At 45.9% G+C, this 24,719-nt stretch overlaps 1 protein-coding gene across 2 annotated transcripts in view; it reads right to left on the reverse strand.

The window, feature by feature from the left end:
* Positions 1-23,413, reverse strand: part of STOM (stomatin) — a 29,438-nt gene extending 6,025 nt beyond the window's left edge. The window contains exons 1-5 of one of the 2 annotated variants that reach the window (XM_048823411.2): positions 23,241-23,413; positions 11,951-12,051; positions 10,944-11,016; positions 9,275-9,357; positions 36-239 (exon numbers count right to left, since the gene is read on the reverse strand). In XM_048823411.2, the coding sequence (XP_048679368.1) occupies positions 36-239; positions 9,275-9,357; positions 10,944-11,016; positions 11,951-12,051; positions 23,241-23,301 (522 nt within the window). In that variant the 5' untranslated portion in view covers positions 23,302-23,413. Of the gene's footprint in view, positions 1-35; positions 240-9,274; positions 9,358-10,943; positions 11,017-11,950; positions 12,055-23,240 lie in introns of both variants that reach the window. The other variant, XM_048823410.2, reaches the window with a different exon arrangement.
* Positions 23,414-24,719: the final 1,306 nt, after the last annotated feature.

A 24,719-nucleotide genomic window follows, 5' to 3' on the forward strand; every position in this document is an offset into this window, starting at 1 on the left:
GATTTGAGAAGCAATGCACCCAACATTGCTCATACCTGCATGCTGTGTGCAATTTCTTCTCGATCAGACAGGATCTGAGAGAGGTTCTTGGTCCCCAGAACGTTCCTCAGGGTGGTTTGTGCCAGGAGCCGGGTGGCCGAGTCAGCATTTGTGATATTTGCAACAGCCAGGGTGGCATTCTGAACTTTGTAATAAACCACTCCATCCACATTAACTGTCACAGAGTCCTTGGTAAGGATCTATAGGGAGGTAAGAAGGCTAATAATTAAGCAGAACAACAACGATGAATGAAAAAGACGCCTATTTGAGCGAGGCCTAGTCTATAAGTTTCTATTTTCTTTAGGTTCTGTAAACTTTTTCTTCTTCTTTTAAGCTTAAGTAGGATTTATATTAATAGAATCTGACAGGTGTTTTGCTTTGAGATGACCTTCATCCAATGAGGTCTCCAATTGTTAGCGCTCCAATGCTTTGCCAGCAAAAAGCCCAGAATATTTTAAGGAATACTAAGGGAATGAAATATGGTTGAGTCTAAGGCCACATCTACACTACCCGCCGGATCGGCTCCGGAACTCTACCAGGGCGAGAGGCGGAAGCAGAGTCGACGGGGGAGTGGCGGCCATCGATCCCACGCAGCGAGGATGCGAAGTAAGTGATTCTAAGTCGATCTAAGATACGTCGACTTCAGTCACGCTATTCTCGTAGCTGAAGTTGCGTATCTTAGATTGATTCCCCCGCCCCCAGTGTAGACCAGGCCTAAGTATAAGTGAAATAAGAAACAAGAAGCTATTACATCACTGTTCACATCAAGAACGTATAGAAACCCAGAGGTACTTGACAATCTGTAACTCCCCAGACAAGGTACCGGGGGCGGAGCCAAAAGCACAGCTGTGGGGTTATCTCCTGTTGATCTGATATTTTTGGAGCATGTCTGGTGACATATATTCTCAGACTGCCCGTATGAGATGGACTTTTCGCACTGGCCAGAGGTCAAGCTGTCCCACCCTCAGCCAGACCTGTAACCCCTGATATACTCTGAAAAGTTCTGGGGAGCTGCCAAGGGGTGGAGCAAGCTATAATCACAACATTTAAGATCCAGGTAAATGCAAAAGATGGTGTGATCATCCTTGGCCATCACAACACTAAGAAGGGCGGCTGCTTCTCCTTCTCCCAGGAAGGAAAGGACAGACCATGTCAGCCTGACCAGCCAAGTGCCTGGAGGAGCTGCCAGCCAGTATAAAGTATCGAGCAGCGACAACATCCTCTGGTTCCCTGAACTGCAGTCCTGCCTCTGATGTTCTGAAGACCAGTGAACTGAAGAGTCACTCTCTGTTTTTTATTTGAACTTTTTCTTTTCCCTATTGTGGTTTGCCAGGGAAGCCTATCACCCCAATTATGATTTTTCCTCTAATGCTTTCTAAGATGTGAATGAGCAAGTATGTGTGTGTGTATGCGTGTAAGAAATAGCACATGCATATCCAAATTCTAAGACCTATTTTAAATCACTTTGTGTTAACCTGGACAATACAAATGTGTCTGTGCAAACTATTCTGCTCCCAAAGGGAACTTACAGGCTGTTAATCACTGTGCACCTCAGTAGAAATAAACTGGTCAGGGAATGAGTCAGCTGTAGAAGTCACCTAGTAACAGGGAACCTCCTTAGGTTTCCAGGGAGTGTACGTATAAAACTGATCATGTGTTACATTAACTTCATGAGTCATGTCTTGATTGTATTCATTCAACGAGCTGGTGAATAGTTGATTCCATTCTAACTGTAATTTTGATTTGATACTTGTGCTGTTTAATCCTTAATTAGTTCAGTAAAAATTATAGTAGGTAGGAGTTTTGATTTTAAGGTTGCCTTTTATTAATTTGTAATAAAATCCATAAAAATAATAAAGCTGTTTTTTGTTCAAAATTGCATCAAGAGTCATAATGTTTCTCCCAAGGTTAAAGGTAATTTAGTAAAGTATTTAAGAGCTACTCAGGTCTGTACCTAAATTTATATCTTTATCCCTCACAACTATATGCTGGTAATACTATGTGGGGAACAATCCAGAGTCTGCTAGGAGGGGGTAGTCCTAAAACTGTAGGTTGTTTCTATCTCAAAAGAATACAATATGTAGGGGCACACATGTGTATGTATATTTATATATACACATATGTGAATGAACCATCTCAGGCTTAAACTCCTTTAGACTAGGAGGAATTTGAGGTCAAGCCGCTTGTCACTGAAAAGTAACTTTTTGCTAGGTTTGCAATAAGGTGTTATTGACCTCAAGATCATGAGGTGTTAAAAATCCCCATATAGGTAAACAAACAAAAAAAACCCACTCATTAAAAAGAGAGATTTACACTAAATATACCTGTCCTGCAGATGGGAAGCTTTGCTAGTTCCAGGATATTTCCCAAAAGCAGAGCAGACTAATCTGTCATAAGCAAAGTTGCAAGATAAAAGGACAGATACCATATATCAGCGTGTGGGCAAAAGCTTATATTAGCACCCTGGACTGAATAGTAGCGTGAGGCAATGTACATCATTGAGTGCCCAAATCCTTACGTCCTTCTGGCAGGGGAGGCTCTGAGAACATTCAGAAAGCAATAGGGCTGAGAATACTCCAAGGTTTTTATGTTTTTGTTTAAATGCAAAGGTAGGAGTTTGGACCATTGAATTTGTACATGGTTAAGAACTGCTCTCTGGTTAAGAGCAAAAAAGCAGACTATCAAAATAACATATAATGACAGATGACTTGTTTGATATTTGTATATGTGGGGAAGTCACTTACAATATGGATGCCATCTCATAGCAGATATAGGGTGCTTGTGATTCTCACATCCATGGTACATTACTTATGAGACCACACTCATCAGATAAGATGCACCTGATTGTGTGTGTCAATATATAAAACAAGAACAAAGTAGGTGACCTTCTTAGTAACCAGATAGGAAAAAAGGAAGTGTTATTTTCACTCTGCTCTTTAAAAGGAATGCCTCAAAACAGTAATTTCCATGTAGGTGTGGGTAAAACAGAAGACAATGCCATTAGTCAGTGCTTATCTGATAAAATGGAAATGGCCATATAAACCAACCTAGCCTGTGACCCTATCTCAGCAGTGGCCAGTGCCAGCTTCTTTAGAGAGAAGTGTCAACCCCCAAATAAGATACCTTGCCTTATAAAGTTATACAACAGAGAGAGGTTTCTGCCAGTCAATGCCCAAGCCACTGACAATCCTTGCAAGTATTTTGCAACTGCAGATGCTTTTCTTCTGAATAATCCTTTTTGCACTCTTATAGCTGTAGGACATTATGGAGACAAATAGTTCAATTACATGTTGCCTAATCCAACACTCCAAGTATAGCAAGAGGCAACCAATTTACGTCAGTTTATAACACCACTATCACCTACTTTACACAGAGAAAGGACTGGAATACTTGTGGCACCTTAGAGACTAACCAATTTATTTGAGCATGAGCTTTCGTGAGCCACAGCTACATCGGACTTTGACTTTTTCCATTCTACTCTTTAAAGCACGTGTTACAAAAGTGCATACACAGGAAAAGGAAGGCTCAACACAATACCTAACTGTGCTCTTTCCTCTCTGAGCATAAAACAGTTTTGACCTTGGCTGGATGAGGTGGTTTTAAATTGCTCTACCATTCTATGGGCATAAATTCAACGTAAATTGCAAGCACTCATACGACAACTTAACCAGACCTGAGGCAGAAGCCCTTTCTCGTCTTTAGGACCAAGTGTTTATATCGCTTCTTAACGGGTTCAAAGGAGAGAGGAAAATACTGTGGTTTGCCAAGGAACACAGAGCTCTGCATTCAGATGCCTCCACAAAGATTAAAAGAGTAGCTGGAATGGTGCTGCTTAAAAACAGCACTTCCCAAGCAGCAGCCAGCCTTAAAAAAAAAAAAAAAAAAAAAAGCAAGAAAAGAGAAGAGGTAAATATGGCTCTTCAGGGGTTTTGTGGGATCTTTCAGCAGTGTGATCTCTCTGAATAGTAGGAACAAACTGCAGCAAGGTTATGACTTTTTTTTTTTTTTTTAATTGTTAAAGCACTGAATTTGGCTCTCCTGGTAAACTGGAGGAATGGGGAAAAACACTCCAAAACTACTCTAGAAAAGCTTGCGAGGAACCATTCCCATCACCTGGCTACTTAAGAAATTAGTTTTGCCAGCAAGAAGTCCCAACGGATTTCATCTGGCCTGGCACCAGCTTTATTGATTGCTTTTCTTATGGATGTTGCTAACTGAATGAGACATGGATTTGCTGAGCATCCATTGCATGCTTTTAATTGGACTAAAATGTTATATCTGTATTGCAGTGGGAATGGTACGCTGCAGCGACTTTCCAAGCCAAGTTCTAATGATCTATTATGTTTGTATTATTTTTTTAATATTTGTAAGCAGCGCAAGACACACACTTGGCACTTAATTGAGAGAACAAAGATACCTCCTCTCTCCAAGGAGTTTATAGTCAAGGATAGATACAACAAAGTGTGATTTAGGGAGAGATGATCTCTGGCAAGGGAAAATGACATACAAAATAAAGTCATGAGGCTGCTTATAATATTAGTTTATTTTAAGATGATGATAAAAACACATTGCACTGTGCAGGGCTGGGAAAAGTAGAGTCCATGTCTAAGGGATTGTGGCCTTTGGCAAGGGTCATGGAGGAGGAGGGGGCATGTGGTCTGCTTGGCCAGCTTCACTTGCTGCCCTTACACCCCAGAATACATTAGTTACAAACTTGTTGGAGCAGTAAGGAAAGAGTTTTGAATGTGTCAGATCACACTGCTCAGAATCCAACACACATTAGTTCCATTGGCATGTCTTACAAAACTGATTTGATCAACACCAACAGATTGGTTGGCTGAAAAGGGCGGGAGTTGGGAGTGTTTTGTTTCAGGTGAGCTTGGCTGTTTAAAAAAGCCGGCGCTCCGCGAACCAGCTGAGTGGCGGGGAACCAGCGGGGGACGGCAGAGCAGCAAACAGCAGGAGTTTGCCTGGGGTGAGCCCACGGAGGCTTACACCCTAACGGCTTCTCTGAGTAATTACTGCATCTCCTGAGGAAGCTCGTAGTAGGAAGGTAATATGGATGGGAAGTGTTCAGCTGTTGTGACCTGCACTGGATGTGCCATGTTTGTCTTTCTTCCACAGGACAGAAGCGACTTTGCGTGTACAAAGTGCAAGCTGGTCTCCATATTGGAAGAAAAGGTTCAAGGTCTGCAGCAACAGGTATCGACCCTGCGTTGCAAAAGAGAAACTGAAGATTTCCTGGACAGACGTCAGGATATGCTTCTACGGGCACAAGGTTCTGAAGATTCAGAGCAGGCTGCGCAGCGGGGACAGGAGGACGGTGAAGGAATTTGGCAACATGTGACCTCCAGAAGAAGAAGGGGGAATGTCCACGTACCAGCAACGCAGATACAGGTAAGTAACCGTTTTCATGTTCTCTCCACAGGTACCATTGTGGGGAGTGGATACGTCTGGGGGAAGGGAGCAGAAGGAGACTCCACCAGTTGAAAGGCATGAGATGCACTGTCCTAAGGTTGGGGGTTCCACGACCACCACTCCCAAGAGAAGGAGGAGGGTGGTGGTGATCGGGGACTCTCTCCTCAGGGCGACTGAGTCATCTATCTGCCGCCCTGACCGGGAAAACCGAGAAGTCTGCTGCTTGCCAGGGGCTAAGATTCACGATGTGACGGAGAGTCTGCCGAGACTCATCAAGCCCTCAGACCACTACCTCTTCCTGCTTTTCCACATGGGCACCAATGATACTGCCAAGAATGACCTTGAGTGGATCACTGCAGACTACGTGGCTCTGGGAAGGAGGATAAAGGAGTATGAGGTGCAAGTGGTGTTCTCGTCCATCCTCCCCGTGGAAGAAAAAGGCCTGGGTAGAGACCGTCGAATCGTGGAAGTCAATGAAAGGCTACGCAGGTGGTGTCAGAGAGAAGGCTTTGGATTCTTCGACCATGGGATGGTGTTCCAAGAAGGAGGAGTGCTAGGCAGAGACGGGCTCTACCTAACGAAAAGAGGGAAGAGCATCTTCGCGAGCAGGCTGGCTAACCTAGTGAGGAGGGCTTTAAACTAGGTTCACCGGGGGAAGGAGACCAAAGCCCTGAGGTAAGTGGGGAAGCGGGATACCGGGAGGAAACACGAGCTGGAGCGTGTGAAAGGGGAGGGCTCCTGCCTCATACTGAGAATGAGGGGCGATCAGCAGGTTATCTCAAGTGCTATATACAAATGCACAAAGCCTGGGAAACAAGCAGGGAGAACTGGAGGTCCTGGCAAAGTCGGGCATTATGATGTGATTGGAATAACAGAGACTTGTTGGGATAACTCGCATGACTGGAGTACTGTCATGGATTGGTATAAACTGTTCAGGAAGGACAGGGAGGCCAGAAAAGGTGGGGGAGTTGCACTGTATGTAAGGGAGCAGTATGACTGCTCAGAGCTCAAGTATGAAACTGCAGAAAAACCTGAGAGTCTCTGGATTAAGTTTAGAAGCGTGAGCAACAAGGGTGATGTCGTGGTGGGAGTCTGCTATGGACCACCAGACCAGGGGGATGAGGTGGACGAGGCTTTCTTCTGGCAACTTGCAGAAGCTACTAGATTGCATGCCCTGGTTCTCATGGGCGACTTCAATCATCCTGATATCTGCTGGGAGAGCAATACAGCGTTGCACAGACAATCCAGGAAGTTTTTGGAAACTGTAGGGGACAATTTCCTGGTGCAAGTGCTGGAGGAACCAACTAGGGGCAGAGCTCTTCTTGACCTGCTGCTCACAAACCGGGAAGAATTAGTAGGGGAAGCAAAAGTGGATGGGAACCTGGGAGGCAGTGACCATGAGATGGTCGAGTTCAGGATCCTGACACAAGGAAGAAAGGGAAGCAGCAGAATACGGACCTTGGACTTCAGAAAAGCAGACTTTGACTCCCTCAGGGAACTGATGGGAAGGATCCCCTGGGAGAATAACATGAGGGGGAAAGGAGTCCAGGAGAGCTGGCTGTATTTTAAAGAATCCTTATTGTGGTTACAGGGACAAACCATCCCGATGTGTAGAAAGAATAGTAAATATGGCAGGCGACCAGCTTGGCTTAACAGTGAAATCCTTGCTGATCTTAAACACAAAAAAGAGGCATACAAGAAGTGGAAGATTGGACAAATGACCAGGGATGAGTATATAAATATTGCTTGGGCATGTAGGAATGAAATCTGGAAGGCTAAATCACACCTGGAGTTGCAGCTAGCGAGGGATGTTAAGAGTAACAAGAAGGGTTTCTTCAGGTATGTTGGCAACAAGAAGAAAGCCAAGGAAAGTGTGGGCCCCTTACTGAATGAGGGAGGCAACCTAGTGACAGAGGGTGTGGAAAAAGCTCAATGCTTTTTTTGCCTCTATCTTCACGAACAAGGTCAGCTCCCAGACTACTGCACTGGGCAGCACAGCATGGGGAGGAGGTGACCAGCCTTCTGTGGAGAAAGAAGTGGTTCGGGACTATTTAGAAAAACTGGACGTGCACACGTCCGTGGGACCAGATGCGTTGCATCCGAGAGTGCTAAAGGAATTAGCGGATGTGATTGCAGAGCCATTGGCCATTATCTTTGAAAACTCATGGCGACCGGGGAAATTCCCGGACGACTGGAAAAAGGCTAATGTAGTGCCCATCTTTAAAAAAGGGAAGAAGGAGGATCCTGGGAACTACAGGCCGGTCAGCCTCACCTCAGTCCCCGGAAAAATCATGGAGCCTGATTTTCATGGTAGTAAGGTCCTCAAGGAATCAATTCTGAAGCACTTAAATGAGAGGAAAGTGATCAGGAACAGTCAGCATGGATTCACCAAGGGAAAGTCATGCCTGACTAATCTAATTGCCTTCTATGATGAGATAACTGGTTCTGTGGATGAAGGGAAAGCAGTGGACGTGTTATTCCTCGACTTTAGCAAAGCTTTTGACATGGTTTTTTTTTGGCAATACTGTTTCCCAAACAGTATTCTTGTCAGCAAGTTAAAGAAGTATGGGCTGGATGGATGCACTACAAGGTGGGTAGAAAGTTGGCTAGATTGTCCGGCTCAACGGGTAGTGATCAATGGCTCCATGTCTAGTTGGCAGCCAGTATCTAGCAGAGTGCCGCAAGGGTCGGTCCTGGGGCCGGTTTTGTTCAATATCTTCATTAATGATCTGGAGGATGGTGTGGATTGCACTCTCAGCAAATTTGCGGATGATACTAAACTGGGAGGAGTGGTAGATACGCTGGAGGGTAGGGATAGGATACAGAGGGACCTAGACAAATTGGAGGATTGGGCCAAAAGAAATAATGAGGTTCAACAAGGACAAGTGCAGAGTCCTGCACTTAGGACGGAAGAATCCAATGCACCGCTACAGACTAGGGACCGAATGGCTCGGCAGCAGTTCTGCAGAGAAGGACCTAGGGGTGACAGTGGACGAGAAGCTGGATATGAGTCAACAGTGTGCCCTTGTTGCCAAGAAGGCCAATGGCATTTTGGGATGTATAAGTAGGGGCACTGCCAGCAGATCGAGGGACGTGATCGTTCCCCTCTATTCGACATTGGTGAGGCCTCATCTGGAGTACTGTGTCCAGTTTTGGGCCCCACGCTACAAGAAGGATGTGGATAAATTGGAGAGAGTCCAGCGAAGGGCAACAAAAATGATTAGGGGTCTGGAACACATGACTTATGAGGAGAGGCTGAGGGAACTGGGATTGTTTAGTCTACGGAAGAGAAGAATGAGGGGGGATTTGATAGCTGCTTTTAACTACCTGAAAGGTGGATCCAAAGAGGATGGATCTAGACTATTCAGTGATAGCAGATGACAGGACAAGGAGTAGTGTTGCAGTGGGGGAGATTTAGGTTGGATATTAGGAAAAACTTTTTCACTAGGAGGGTGGTGAAACACTGGAATGCGTTACCTAGGGAGGTGGTGGAATCCCCTTCCTTAGAAGTTTTTAAGGTCAGGCTTGACAAAGCCCTGGCTGGGATTATTTAGTTGGGATTGGTCCTGCTCTGGGCAGTGGCCTGGACTAGGTGACCTCCAGAGGTCCCTTCCAACTGTGATAGTCTATGATTCTGTGATTCTATGATTTTAATAGTGTAATAGCTGGGGAGAATTCCTTGGAAAACATCTCCTAGCAAATCAGGAAGTAGTAAGGGGGTTCAGAGAACCTGAAAGAGAAGAAAGGGGTACAGAGTTTTGAACTCTGTTTACATTTGATAATAAGTAAAGACGACTTAATAAAAGGGAAAACTTACCTCCTGAGGAGGTATATCAAATGAGATTGTCCTCATATCCACCTTGATGAAGCTGTCTGTGCAGGGCAGGATGAAGAATAGACCTGTACACAAAAATCCATCCCACACAATGAGACAGTGGACCATTTATACACGTTTATTTTAGCAGCAATTTGTGATCATCTCATCCTAATTCAACATTTCTAGATAGTGCTGCTATACTTGTCAAGATCCTGGCAGCTTTTGATTTTTTTTACTACCAAGGTTTTGTAGAGCAGTTAGTGGATCTTAAATTGGGTTCAGACATTATTAGGGGCCAGATTTTCAAGAGTTTAGCACTCTCACTTAGGATTTTCAAGAGATATCAACAATGTGTGACAATGCATTCAACTCTTCTGCAAATCTGACTCTGGTTTAGGGAGCTGAGCTCTTTTGAAAATCTGGTCCCAAGTGGCTACTTGTAGGAACTAGTTCTTGGAGGCAGGCGTTATTAACATTCTATGGCACCGGGGAGGGGATGTCATTATTTACTTCCAATGTGCCAGACATGGGGAAACATTCCAGAAGCACCAAGATTGTGGGATGATACGACAGGAAATGAGTGCTTCCGCTCCTCATTCCCAGCATTAGGCTTGACAGCTGAAATCAATGTTGTAATCCTTTAAGGTCCTGGCACACTTCTAAAATACACAGATAAAGTTTTCAAAAGTGCCTAAGGGACTTAGGAACCTAAGTCCCATTTTCAAAAGCATCTAGGCTCTTAAGTCATGTAGGCATTTTTGAAAACTTTACCCCACATATTAATTTTCAAAAAAATGCCTTAATTTGATTAGATTGCTTGTTTCATACATTGTTCCCTATTCTCCCCTAAAAATATGCATAGCCCAAGGAGGGCTGGATGAGGCTCACTTCGTAAGGAGGAGACAGGGAAGCTAGGGAGTCACTGCCTGTAACATACTACTCACTGGATAAGCAGAAGCCTTCATTCTCAAGGGCTATGAATCCAGTGCCTTTAATGGAATTAATTTAAGGTTAAACTACAAGGACTCCTATTGTATTACTCCCTACAAAATTACAACAATTTATAATTTTTATGTATTTGTTAGGCAAGTTAGCCCTCAGACCCTGAGCACCCTAAAGGTAGAGCATGTTCCAAAAGAAATCGCACCCATTGTAAAGAGTAGAATTCTATATATCCAAATAGCCTGGGGGACAGGGAATCTCTGTATAAACAAAGAACTATTCAATGTAACCAATGCAAGCTGAAGACCTTAACTCCACTAGATATAATTGGGGCTACTTGATAAGAGGAGTTTTACTGAAATTAGTTTGAAAGACACGTCCAACACCATACAGTCCCTCCAATAAATTAGAGAGGGAAATAAAAATTTCTTCAGTTTTGCTCAGAAAATTACCACCATTAAACTCCAGGGGACCTGACATGTAATATAATTTTGAAATATTTTATTTTCTAGGCAATTAACATTTACTTTAAGCTAAGATAGGCCACCCAATGCCTATTTGTTTGAGTTAAATTTCAAAGAAATCCATTCATTCATTCTGGTGGGTCAATTTAAAAAAAAAAGTATCAAGCTAATAAAGTGCCTTTACATGGCCAATGTGCTTTCATCTTGCAGATCATCCTATAACTGAATTACATGCCTTATACTGGATCCTACACAGGACTGACCTGGTCCTTTTGCTCCCCCCCTTCCGATGCGTCCAAGTCTAAAGATGATGGCTCGCTCATATTCCTTTATGATCTGTAATGAGAAATCAGATGTTTAATACAAAAGTCTCCATCAAGAATTTAGATATAATATCTTGGATTTCAAATATATTAAGGATAACTCTGAACAGTCTCTGGTCTTGCAGAACATATCATGCATACTTTTCATGTCCTCACCCCACCTGTTCTAAGCAACATATACTAAAAATATTCTAAAGGATTAAATCTTTTGGGGAGTGGAGTAATTTTCTAAGGATAGAGGTGGCAGCTCTGTCACCTGGAGGGGGACAAAACATTGGAAATACTATCAGGAGCACTGTTGCACTGAGGCGGGCAGACGGACTAGATAGGGTCTAATGGCCTTTCCATTTCTAAATTTTCAAGTTGTGTTGTGTTTTTTTCTTTTTAATAAAAGGATTATAATTTCCTCTGCCCCAATTGAAATGCATTCAAAATGCATGGTGGATTTAGATTAAGCCAAAATATAAGCAGAAGTTAGCATTTCCCTAGGGTCCAGAAACCCCAAGCTCAGGGAACTGAGTGATGACACAACCTTGTAAATGCTTGTCATTCCATTATAAATGTAAGGAGTGTATCTTCAAAATTAATACTTGTTCTTGCTATTATTTTGACCCTCCAATGCAGTTTAGACAGGGATGAAAATTTGGGATTCCTCTCTCCTCCTGCAACCTCTCAGCATTTTCCCTCTCCTCTTCCTTCCTACAGAGCAGTAATTGAGATGCCACTGAAATTAGCCTTATGACTGATATTACAGAAACATGGCAATTCTTGTGCTTGAATACCCTGAGATGTTAAGGACTGTCCTAAACCATGTGTTATGGTCAAAGAGGGATCAGGAACAGCTGGGTTTTGAGACAAAACAGTAAATTGGACAATGTTGTTAAATTATTAGGAAACATCCTGCACCTTTTAAACTTTACATCAAGCTTTCATGTGAACGTCTTTACCTTTATGCACAGCCAGATTGAGACTGGAAAGGTAATAAGGACGAAGAAGAATGAAAAGATCACTAGCAGCCATCCACACACACCAAGGCCAGGGTTGATCTCTTCTGAAAGAGAAATGTAGATATTTTAATAGTTAAAGCAGAACCATCTTTGTTCTATTACATTATTGCAATTTAAAGATACAACTACATGTTCCATGCTATAAGGCATCATGAGAAACATCCCTTAGGACAAAGCCAAACCCCATTAGAATTAGAGAATGTTGGCCACATTATGGACTTAATTCTGCTTTTGCTTCCAGTGACGTCACTAAAGCTGCATTTGTAATGCTCTGAGATGTAATGCCTTTAATGTAATTCATTTAAGGTTAAACTACAAGGACTCCTATTTTATTACTCCCTATAAAATTTATAAACCTTTGAGATGTAATGCCTTTAATGTAACCTATCTGAGAGCAGAATTTGGGCCAATGAATGAAAACACAGAATTGAAGTATGTTTAATCCACATACCTTAAAGATATAAAGATTAAATTTAAGGCACTGCAATATTTTACCCAAATCAATTTCCTCTCTCTCTGCCAAGAGAGACTGTGGAGTAATAATAGAAACCTGTCTATCAGGCTGATTTAGAGGCAAGATTGCTATGTTTGCCAAAGAAAGGGGTAAACACCAGTTGCTTCTGCAAATAATTTTAGTGATTTACACCACTGAATCCTGAGTAACTTACCACAGAAGGTGCAAAGTGCTGCAGTTGCCCCCCACCCCCAAAATCACTGAAGACCAGAGAAGATGCCCATTCTCAGAGCTGTCCTATCAAAAAATATTCTAGAAAGTAGGATGAGATGCAATGCTTAGGGAGCTATCTTGACCCCTCAGCAAAGGACATGATCCTGCTCAGCACTTTCCTGCTGAAGGGTCCTCATATTAGAGTAATACATGCTAGTCCTCTGCTGTGAAATAGCTGCTCTCTCTCTCACCCACACTTCATGAAGGCGGCTTCCTGGAGCAAAGAAGAACAAGAGCCAGTAGTTCTGAATGGTTCAGGGCTTGAGAAGCGTCTGCCAACTGCCACTAGTGTGATGCTGAGCTGTCAGGTGCAGACAGTGAAAATGGACACTCATTGAAGAGGAAGTTCCCTACCATTCCAGCTAAGATTCTCAACTAGTGGCCAAAAGTCTCTGTTGCCAACTGTGGAGTTCCCACGGTGAAACTGATCATGGGCAAAGGGTGCATTAATACTAGCAGATTAAAATCACCACCATGCCACTGAAACGCATCCCCACCATCACCCCAACTCCTGAGCCCTTTAAAATCCTTAAAAACAAACGTTCTGACATGTAGTACAAGAACAGCTATACAAAAATAAATAATGAAATAAAATAAAAAAAATTCATAATGCTAAGATGTCTCTGCTGAGATACACAGAACACAATCCTTTAACATCTAAATCATACGACTTTCCTTTGGACCATGCTTCTGGGTTTTGCTATATTCCACAAACATCAAGATGGTGCATGCTTGTCACGGAGTCCCTGGGCGATGCTCTGGAACTGCTCCCCATGAAGCCAGTCAGGACTCTGGGGCAGTCGCCTTTCTGTGAGCAGCCTGTCTTCAGGACACGCAGCTCACACAGCTTCCACCTTCCTGGGTCTGACCTCGGAGCATTCAGCATCCTCTGCCCCTCCGTGCGCTTCCCACAGCGAGTCCGCTCAGGCGGGGCTCCTGGAGAAGCCAGAGGGTCCTGCACCCCAACTTCGCAGTCAGACGTGACTCTCAGCCAGCCAGTAAAACAGAAGGTTTATTAGACGACAGGAACATGGTCTAAAACAGAGCTTGCAGGTGCAGAGAACGGGACCCCTCAGCTGGGTCCATTTTGGGGGGCAGTGAGCCAGACAACCACGTCTGCACTTCACTCCATGTCCCAGCCAGCCCCAAACTGAAAACCCCCTCCAGCCCCTCCTCCTCTGGGCTTTGTTCCTTTCCCGGGCCAGGTGGTCACCCGATTCCTTTGTTCTCCAACCCTTCAGCTCTCACCTTGCAGGGGGGAAGGGCCCAGGCCATCAGTTGCCAGGAAACAAGGTGTCGGCCATTCTCTGTGTCCAGACTCCTGCACACACATGCCCTCTAGGGCTCTGCAATGATCATACACCCTTACTCCACCCCCTAGATACTTAAGAACTGCCTAGGGGAAACTGAGGCACCCCCACACTATTCAGAGGAACCATTAAGAACAGTCCCACTTCGTCACAATGCTCAACTGTAAAGAAAAAGAAAAGGAGGACTTGTGGCACCTTAGAGACTAACATTTATTTGAGCATGAGCTATAGCTCACGAAAGCTTATGCTCAAATAAATTGGTTAGTCTCTAAGGTGCCACAAGTCCTCCTTTTCTTTTTGCGAATACAGACTAATGCGGCTGCTACTCTGAAACCTCAACAGTAAGAGACTCAAAAACTGAGAGTAGTTTTACATGCTGGCAAAAATGCCTGAGTACCATCTGCCACCACGGCTACCACTTACAGAATTGCATCATTTTTCAGAGCCATAACTCTCTAGAGCGGTCAAGGTCTACAAAAGTCAGTACCTGTATTACAGCAACTACCAGCAATAGTTCAGCTGCACCAGCAACAGCAAGCTGTTTACAACAGTGCTATCAACCTCCTCAGAGCAGAGTTATTCACAGGCAGAAGTACCGGAGTCCCATGTGTGCTAGCAGCTTAGCACAAGTGAAACTTCACCTATTGTTGTAATACAAATTCTAATTCTTCCATGTAGATACATCTTCAGCATGTGAAGAGGGGGAAAAAAAAAAAACTTGCTTGTCAAAAGTGCATAATTCTTTGAAAGGCAGATCCTGCATGTCCATTAAACAGCTTCTGGGCCATTTCATACCACAATGGTTCTCAAGGCCCTGGTCTACACTAGGACTTTAGGTCGAATTTAGCAGCGTTAAATCGATGTAAACCTGCACCCGTCCACACAATGAAGCCCTTTATTTCGACTTAAAGGGCTCTTAAAATCGATTTCCTTACTCCACCCCTGACAAGTGGATTACCGCTTAAATCGATGTTGCTGGCTCGAATTTGGGGTACTGTGGACACAATTCGACGGTATTGGCCTCCGGGAGCTATCCCAGAGTGCTCCATTATGACCGCTCTGGACAGCACTCTCAACTCAGATGCACTGGCCAGGTAGACAGGAAAAGAACCGCGAACTTTTGAATCTCATTTCCTGTTTGGCCAGCGTGGCAAGCTGCAGGTGACCATGCAGAGCTCATCAGCACAGGTGACCATGATGGAGTCCCAGAATCGCAAAAGAGCTCCAGCATGGACCGAACGGGAGGTACGGGATCTGATCGCTGTTTGGGGAGAGGAATCCATGCTATCAGAACTCCGTTCCAGTTTTCGAAATGCCAAAACCTTTGTGAAAATCTCCCAGGACATGAAGGACAGAGGCCATAACAGGGACCCGAAGCAGTGCCGCGTGAAACTGAAGGAGCTGAGGCAAGCCTACCAGAAAACCAGAGAGGTGAACAGCCGCTCTGGGTCAGAGCCCCAAACATGCCGCTTCTATGATGAGCTGCATGCCATTTTAGGGGGTTCAGCCACCACTACCCCAGCCGTGTTGTTTGACTCCTTCAATGGAGATGGAGGCAATACGGAAGCAGGTTTTGGGGACGAAGAAGATGATGATGATGAGGAGGTTGTAGATAGCTCACAGCAAGCAAGCGGAGAAACTGGTTTTCCCGACAGCCAGGAACTGTTTCTCACCCTAGACCTGGAGCCAGTACCCCCCGAACCCACCCAAGGCTGCCTCCTGGACCCAGCAGGCGGAGAAGGGACCTCTGGTGAGTGTACCTTTTAAAATACTATACATGGTTTAAAAGCAAGCATGTGAAAGGATTACTTTGCCCTGGCACTTGCGGTTCTCCTAGATGTAGTCCTAAAGCCTTTGCAAAAGGTTTCTGGGGAGGGCAGCCTTATTGCGTCCTCCATGGTAGGACACTTTACCACTCCAGGCCAGTAACACGTACTCGGGAATCATTGTAGAACAAAGCATTGGAGTGTATGTTTGCTGGCATTCAAACAACATCCGTTCTTTATCTCTCTGTGTTATCCTCACGAGAGTGAGATATAATTCATGGTCACCTGGTTGAAATAGAGTGCTTTTCTTCAGGGGACACTCAGAGGAGCCCATTCCTGCTGGGCTGTTTGCCTGTGGCTAAACAGAAATGTTCCCCGCTGTTAGCCACAGGGAGGGGGGAAGGTTGAGGGGGTAGTCACGCGGTGGGAGGACGCAAAATGCGACCTTGTAACGAAAGCACATGTGCTATGTATGTAATGTTAACAGCAAGGTTTACCCTGAAAGAGTGTAGCCACAGTTTTATAAAATGTGTCTTTTTAAATACCGCTGTCCCTTTTTTTTTCTCCACCAGCTGCATGTGTTTCAATGATCACAGGATCTTCTCCTTCCCAGAGGCTAGTGAAGATTAGAAAGAAAAAAAAACGCACTCGCGATGAAACGTTCTCCGAGCTCATGCTGTCCTCCCACACTGACAGAGCACAGACGAATGCGTGGAGGCAAATAATGTCAGAGTGCAGGAAAGCACAAAATGACCGGGAGGAGAGGTGGCGGGCTGAAGAGAGTAAGTAGCGGGCTGAAGAGAGTAAGTGGCGGGCTGAAGACAGGGCTCAAGCTCAAATGTGGCGGCAGCGTGATGAGAGGAGGCAGGATTCAATGCTGAGGCTGCTGCAGGACCAAACCAGTATGCTCCAGTGTATGGTTGAGCTGCAGCAAAGGCAGCTCGAGCACAGACTGCCACTGCTGCCCCTCTGTAACCAACCGCCCTCCTCCCCAAGTTCCATAGCCTCCACACCCAGACGCCCAAGAATGCGGTGGGGGGGCCTCCGGCCAACCAGCCACTCCACCACAGAGGATTGCCCAAAAAAAAGAAGGCTGTCATTCAATAAATTTTAAAGTTGTAAACTTTTAAAGTGCAGTGCTTAAAGTGCTGTGTGGCATTTTCCTTCCCTCCTCCACCACCCCTCCTGGGATACCTTGGTAGTCATCCCCCTATTTGTGTGATGAATGAATAAAGAATGCATGAATGTGAAGCAACAATGACTTTATTGCCTCTGCAAGCGGTGATTGAAGGGAGGAGGGGCGGGTGGTTAGCTTACAGGGAAGTAGAGTGAACCAAGGGGCGGGGGGTTTCATCAAGGAGAAACAAACAGAACTTTCACACCGTAGCCTGGCCAGTCATGAAACTGGTTTTCAAAGCTTCTCTGATGCGTACCGCGCCCTCCTGTGCTCTTCTAACCGCCCTGGTGTCTGGCTGCGCGTAACCAGCAGCTAGGCGATTTGCCTCAACCTCCCACCCCGCCATAAACGTCTCTCCCTTACTCTCACAGATATTGTGGAGCACACAGCAAGCAGTAATAACAGTGGGAATATTGGTTTCGCTGAGGTCTAAGCGAGTCAGTAAACTGCGCCAGCGTGCCTTTAAACGTCCAAATGCACATTCTACCACTATTCTGCACTTGCTCAGCCTGTAGTTGAACAGCTCCTGACTACTGTCCAGGCTGCCTGTGTACGGCTTCATGAGCCATGGCATTAAGGGGTAGGCTGGGTCCCCAAGGATACATATAGGCATTTCAACATCCCCAACAGTTATTTTCTGGTCTGGGAATAAAGTCCCTTCCTGCAGCTTTTGAAACAGACCAGAGTTCCTGAAGATGCGAGCATCATGCACCTTTCCCGGCCATCCCACGTTGATGTTGGTGAAACGTCCCTTGTGATCCACCAGAGCTTGCAGCACTATCGAAAAGTACCCCTTGCGGTTTATGTACTCGGCGGCTTGGTGCTCCGGTGCCAAGATAGGGATATGGGTTCCGTCTATAGCCCCACCACAGTTAGGGAAGCCCATTGCAGCAAAGCCATCCACTATGACCTGCACATTTCCCAGGGTCACTACCCTTGATATCAGCAGATCTTTGATTGCGTGGGCTACTTGCATCACAGCAGCCCCCACAGTAGATTTGCCCACTCCAAATTGATTCCCAACTGACCGGTAGCTGTCTGGCGTTGCAAGCTTCCACAGGGCTATCGCCACTCGCTTCTCAACTGTGAGGGCTGCTCTCATCCTGGTATTCATGCGCTTCAGGGTAGGGGAAAGCAAGTCACAAAGTTCCATGAAAGTGCCCTTACGCATGCGAAAGTTTCGCAGCCACTGGGAATCATCCCAGACCTGCAACACTATGTGGTCCCACCAGTCTGTGCTTGTTTCCCAAGCCCAGAATCGGCGTTCCACCGCATGAACCTGCCCCATTAGCACCATGATACCCACATTGCCAGGTCCTGTGCTTTGAGACAAGTCTGTGTCCGTGTCCATGTCCTCATCACTCTCGTCACCACACTGACGTCGCCTACTCGCCCGGTATCGCTTTGCCAGGTTCTGGTGCTGCATATACTGCTGGATAATGCGTGTGGTGTTTAATGTGCTCCTAATTGCCAAAGTGAGCTGAGCGGCCTCCATGCTTGCCTTGGTATGGCGTCCGCACAGAAAAAAGGCGCGGAACGATTGTCTGCCGTTGCTCTGACGGAGGGAGGGGCGACTGACGACACGGCTTACAGGGTTGGCTTCAGGGAGCTAAAATCAACAAAGGGGGTGTCTTTACATCAAGGAGTATTTCAGGCAGGACTTCACGGAGGGTTCCAATAAGAAATGGTGCACCTAAGTTATCGTTGTTATTGGAACAAGGAGGTTAGCCTGGCCTCTGATTGATACATGGCTAGATTTACCTCGCTGCACCTTCTCTGTGAGTGACTGCAGTGTGACCTAGAGGAATGAGTCCCCTAGACAGGGGAGGAGGCAAATGAGTACAAAACAAATCTGGTCTATTTCTTGTTCTGAGCCACTCCATCTATGTTTTACATCTTTGGCTGGCAGCAGACGGTGCAGAAGGACTGCACGCCATCCACATCTCATGGCTGCTCGGCAGAAGATGGTACAGTACGACTGCTAGCCATCTTCATCTCTTGCCTGCCTGGCAGAAGATGGTACAATACGACTACTAGCAAGCCTCATCTCTTGCCTGCCTGGCAGAAGATGGTACAGTACGACTGCTAGCAGTCCGTATCGCCTGCCCGCTCACCATAAGACGGTTCAATAGGACTGACTGCAGGACTAAAGAGAATGACCTGGTCAAGTCACTCCAAATTTAGTCCCTGCGCCCATGGCTGCCCAGGCGCTCCCAGCCAACGTGGCCAGGAGCACCTCGGACACGACGAGGACGACTACCAGTCGTATTGCACCGTCTGCTGCCAGAAGGCAATGGATTGCTGCTACTGTGCAGCAAAGCCGTACCGCGTCTGCCAGCACCCAGGAGACATAGGGTGACGGTTACCTGAGCGGGCTCCATGCTTGCCGTGGTATGGCGTCTGCACAGGTAACTCAAGAAAAAAGGCGCGAAATGATTGTCTGCCCTTGCTTTCACGGAGGGAGGGAGGGAATGGGGGCCTGACGATATGTACCCAGAACCACCCGTGACAATGTTTTAGCCCCATCAGGCATTGGGATCTCAACCCAGAATTCCAATGGGCATCGGAGACTGCGGGAACTGTGGGATAGCTACCCACAGTGCAACGCTCCGGAAGTCGACTCTAGCCTCAGTACTGTGGAAGCGCTCCGCCGAGTTAATGCACTTAATGCACTTAGAGCATTTTCTGTGGGGACACACACACTCGAATATATAAAACCGATTTCTAAAAAACCGACTTCTATAAATTCGACCTTATTCCGTAGTGTAGACATACCCAAGCTTTCCAGACCACTGTACCCCTTTCAGGAGTCTGATATGTCTTGCATACCTTAAGCTTCACCTCACTTAAAAACTACTTGCTTACAAAATCAGACATAAAAATACGAAAGTGTGACAGCACACTGTTACTGACATATTGCTTATTTTCTCATTTTGTCTCTATGAAATTTTAGTTTGTACTGACTTTGGTAATGCTTTTTATGTAGCCTGTTGTAAAACTAGGCAAATATCTAGATGAGTTGATGTACCCCTTAGAAGACCTCTGTGTACCCCTGATTGAGAACCACTTCCATACCATATCACTTGTTTAGCATTCTTAGCTTGCTGTTGATGTCTCCTGTAACTTTTCAAAATACATATTATTTACAAACAATACCATTTGTTTTGTATTTTATTTCTGTCTATTGTTTATTAGAAGAGACATTTGCAAGAAAACAAGGTCTGTTTCATTAACAGTTGGTCTTCTGTTGCTTACTCCTTATTTAAAAATCAGTCATCCTCTGTTTGTAACATCACATCTGGGTTTTGTAGAGTTATGGGACCGTAAACATGAGTAAGAAGTCAGGTCAGCATTCAGAGATTTAAGGATCTCCTCAGGATCAGAAATACTCTGACCACTAGACAATATAGCAAGTTTGGCAGTCTCAGTCCAGCTAAGAATAGAGAGTTGTCCATACCACAAAAGCCACCACTGGCACCAATTTACCCCCTTAGCAGCAAGGCAGAATAGGAAAGTAAGGACTGAACTATCCACTCATCCCTAAAAGAAAGTCTCTCTATAAGCCAGTGTTGGGGCAGAAACTTGCATTTGTATTGCCCATGCTGTACCTGTACTTAAGACAGATGACTTAACTTTCCAGGTAGGTCAGTTCAACACATTTCACGAATATCAATTCTAAAAAAAGTTAAGCGGATGAGGACTGAGTATCTGTCCCTCTAGGACGCTTCCATCCTATTGCGGCACACCCACTGATAACTACTGGGTTTGTTCTTTGTTCCCTTGCGCAAGTTTGTTATTTTGGTCTCTAGTGAACTATTACCACTACTGAGCCTCTCCTAGCCAGTTGGGTATGATCCTGTCAATCAAAAGGACAAAGACAAATTTGTATCCTTAGCGCCAAAAACAGACCTTTTACACAAGCTTCTCTACTTCTCCTTGGTTACAGTTAAGCAATTCTATCTCCTCATAAGCAATTAATACTCCATTCTGCATTAATGGCTGAAGCAACGAATGGATTTAATGATGGCAAATTGTACTGAATCAAAATAATTATAGACATTAGTAAGTTGTAACAATTTACTGTATAAATACTTCATTTATGATGGCAAAAATAATTTACAGCCGGTATCTTAGCCTCCATAAGAACATAAAACATACAGTAACTTCTGAATGATTGATAACTTGGAATATGAAAAGGTAAGAGAGATATTCACTTAATCTTATTCCAGGCACTTATTTAAAATGACTGGTTGAGTTATTAACATCCAAGATACACAAAAAATGATTTAGATCCTTTTAGTGGATACCAGAACTAGGCGTTGGTCACATGCCTAACGATACAAACAGGCATGCTGATATTTACACAACACTAACTGCTCAAGTAAACCTTTATATTTAAACAATCTTATGAATAATTCTCTCCACCCCAAACTGGCTACAGTGCAGAACAAACCCATATTTAGTTACATTCTGGCGATCTCAATCTCCATTACATCATGTATTTAATAACAAAATAAACTGGTTTTCAGTAGTCAAATTAGTATTGTAGGATGATAAGACATGGAAAATATCTGTTATATTGAGTTCATCCTCTGAAAACCAACTCTGAGAGGTCATATGAGATGTTAAAGTGATAAGAACAGATAATATATGACAATGACACCCAAAAGACCAAAGAATGTTGGATATTCTAACTTTTTCTAGTATAGCCCAAACGAATAATATAAAGCACCACTGAGAAACAGAGGAAAAAAGTGGAAATTGAAGAAGACTGATCTGTCTCTAGTGATGCAAGCGTGTATGTGTGTACGTACAAATTAATATTTGGTTAAAATAAAAGTTCTGTGAACTTCCACTATGATTATTTTGAAAATCTTGCTGTCAGAGTTGTTTCACATCCCACCAATCCTGTGGAACCATAAGCCGCTTCCTAAATTATAAGCACGTGATGCTATTTTCACCATCTCATCCTTAATAAAACAGTTTGTTGTTTTAAAATCCACTATTATACTGAATAATCTGGTTAGTCAGTATCATCCATCTAACATTTTGCTAATACCAAACACATTTAATGGCGCAAACAAATCAGTTCTTCTTATTCTCATTTACAGTTAGAATTCCCTAAGGGGGAACTAGCTTTGTTGACAAGGATCTTTCTTAGTGATCCAGCCATGTTATTTACTATCCAAAAGAAAACTGCAAAACTGGTACATCATTCTACTGGTCATTTGCTAATGACACGAACCCCTTTCCCTACCTTCTTATTCCCATTACTACAAGTTCATAGAATCACAGAATATCAGGGTTGGAAGGGACCTCAGAAGGTCATCTAGACCAACCCCCTGCTCAAAGCAGGACCAATCCCCAAATCCCTAAATGGCCCCCTCAAGGATTGAACCTTGAGGTTTAAACCTTAAGCCTTGAGTTTAGCAGGCCAATGCTCAAACCACTGAGCTATCCCTCAGATTAAAAGTCTGATGCTTTATCAGCTGAGCTAGCCAGACTCACAAGTTGACACCTCATACGAGGAACTGTGAAAACTTTAGATTTATTAAAAAATTTAACCCAATTTCAAACCTCCGGCTCCTCCATTTTTGCTGTGTACCCCATTCTGAGGCAGCCAGTCTTATAAGAGGCCTGTGCCACACATTTTGCTCTTGGGCATACTGTAGAACCTCAAAGTCACGAACACTTTGGGACTGGAGGTTGTTCGTAGCTCTGAAAAGTTCATAACTGAACAAAACATTACAGTTCTCTCAAAAGTTTACAACGGAGCATTGACCTAATACTGCTCTGAAACTTTACTCTGCAGAAGAAAAATGATGCTTTCCCTTTATTTGTTTAACACGGCATTGTACTGTATTTGCCTTCCCCCCCCCCCGTCTCTGCTGGGGCCTGAATGGCCGGAGGAAAGTCTCCAGGCTGGCGACGGAGGGAACGGGCGAGCCGGGGAACCGGACACAGGGCGGCGAGGCCCTGCCCGGGAAGCGTCTGAAGCGAACTTTACCCTGGGTCCGCCCCGCAGGGAGCGGATACTGGGGGGCCGCAGGCTCCCCTCGAGACCCCCCCCCCCCGCCGCCCTGGCAAGCGGGGCCCGGGGTCACACGGGCCCCCTGCTGACCGGCCAGCGGGGCAGGCGGCGCCCTGAGGGGAGAAGGGGGCGCGGAGCGCGAGGCCCTGCCAGCACCTGGCTGGGTCCGCAGGGGCCGGTCCCGACTGCGCGGGAAGGGGCGAGCCGCGCGCGCCTCACCGCTGAAAGTGTCCGGGACCTGCCGGCTGCGGTCCGCTCTCGCTCCCTGCTTGTCCGCCATAGCCGCGTCCGCTGCGAACCGCTACCCGCCGCTCCGCTCCGCTCCGCCGGCTGGCCCCACGCCGCCGCTTCCCTCAGCACTGAGCGCCCCGGGGCCGGCCCCGGCGCCAGACCCCGCCCCGAGCCCGGCGGGCTCGGGGCGGAGCTCGGGGCTCGTCTGGTTTCCGGCTGCCTTGGCGGGAGCCCCTCATTTTCCCGCTGCGGTGAGGGGGTGTGCGGGGATATGGAGTGAGGCACAGGGGTGTCAGGGATAGGGGGAGACAGAGATGGGGTGTCAGGGATGGGGGGGCAATAGGAGGCGGGGGTATGGGGTGTCAGGCGTATGGGGAGACAGAGATGGGGTTTCAGGGATGGGGGGGCAATAGGAGGCGGGGGTATGGGGTGTCAGGGATGGGGGAGACAGAGATGGGGTTTCAGGGATGGGGGGGCAATAGGAGGCGGGGGTATGGGGTGTCAGGCGTATGGGGAGACAGAGATGGGGTGTCAGGGATGGGGGGGCAATAGGAGGCGGGGGTATGGGGTGTCAGGGATGGGGGAGACAGAGATGGGGTTTCAGGGATGGGGGGGCAATAGGAGGCGGGGGTATGGGGTGTCAGGGATAGGGGGAGACAGAGATGGGGTGTCAGGGATGGGGGCAATAGGAGGCAGGGGTATGGGGTGTCAGGGATATAGGGAGACATATACAGGGCTATGAGGGGCAGGGATATGGGAGGCATCTATAGGTGGAGACTAACAAGACACAGGGTTACGGGGGTACTGTCAGGGATGTGGGGCCTGGGCAGAGATATGGGTTACAGGAATATGGGGTTGTCAGGGATATGGGGCTGACAGAGATACAGGGATTTGAGGGGCATATCCTGGGGGCTCTCGGGTTGGGTTTGAAGCCGTGTCCCTGTTAAAAGTTATCCCTTTTGCTTGTCACTTTTCGTGTTGGGTAGTCACCCTTGGAGCCCAGTGCAAGCTGGAAGGGAAGGCAGGGCTGAGACAGGTTTGCAGGGAGCAGCCAGAAAGAATTATTTTGCTACTGAGATGTGAGGGTGGATTAATACTAGGGTGACCAGATAGCAAGTGTTAAAAATCGGGACGGGGGTGGGGGATAATAGGAGCCTATATTAGAAAAAGCCCCAAACATTGGGACTGTCCCTATAAAATCGGGGTATCTGGTCACCCTAATTAATACCCCCTCTTATCCAGTTACTGTTCACACTGCGGGCAGCGCACTTGGGGTGACCGTTGGGGAAAGGATGGAATTGTTCAGGCCAGAATATCCTGTGGCAGTTACGATTCCCTGGGTGGGAATTGGGCAAAGGGGCCCTCCAATGTGGTGGGGCAGGTGACAGCAGTTGAGTGAGCTGGGAAATTGAAGGACCATAGGGCGTGGTAGGAAGCTGACACAGATGAGGCAGTTGGGAAATGGGC

This window comes from Caretta caretta, chromosome 16 (assembly GCF_965140235.1).
Source record: "Caretta caretta isolate rCarCar2 chromosome 16, rCarCar1.hap1, whole genome shotgun sequence".
Lineage (NCBI taxonomy): Eukaryota > Metazoa > Chordata > Testudines > Cheloniidae > Caretta > Caretta caretta.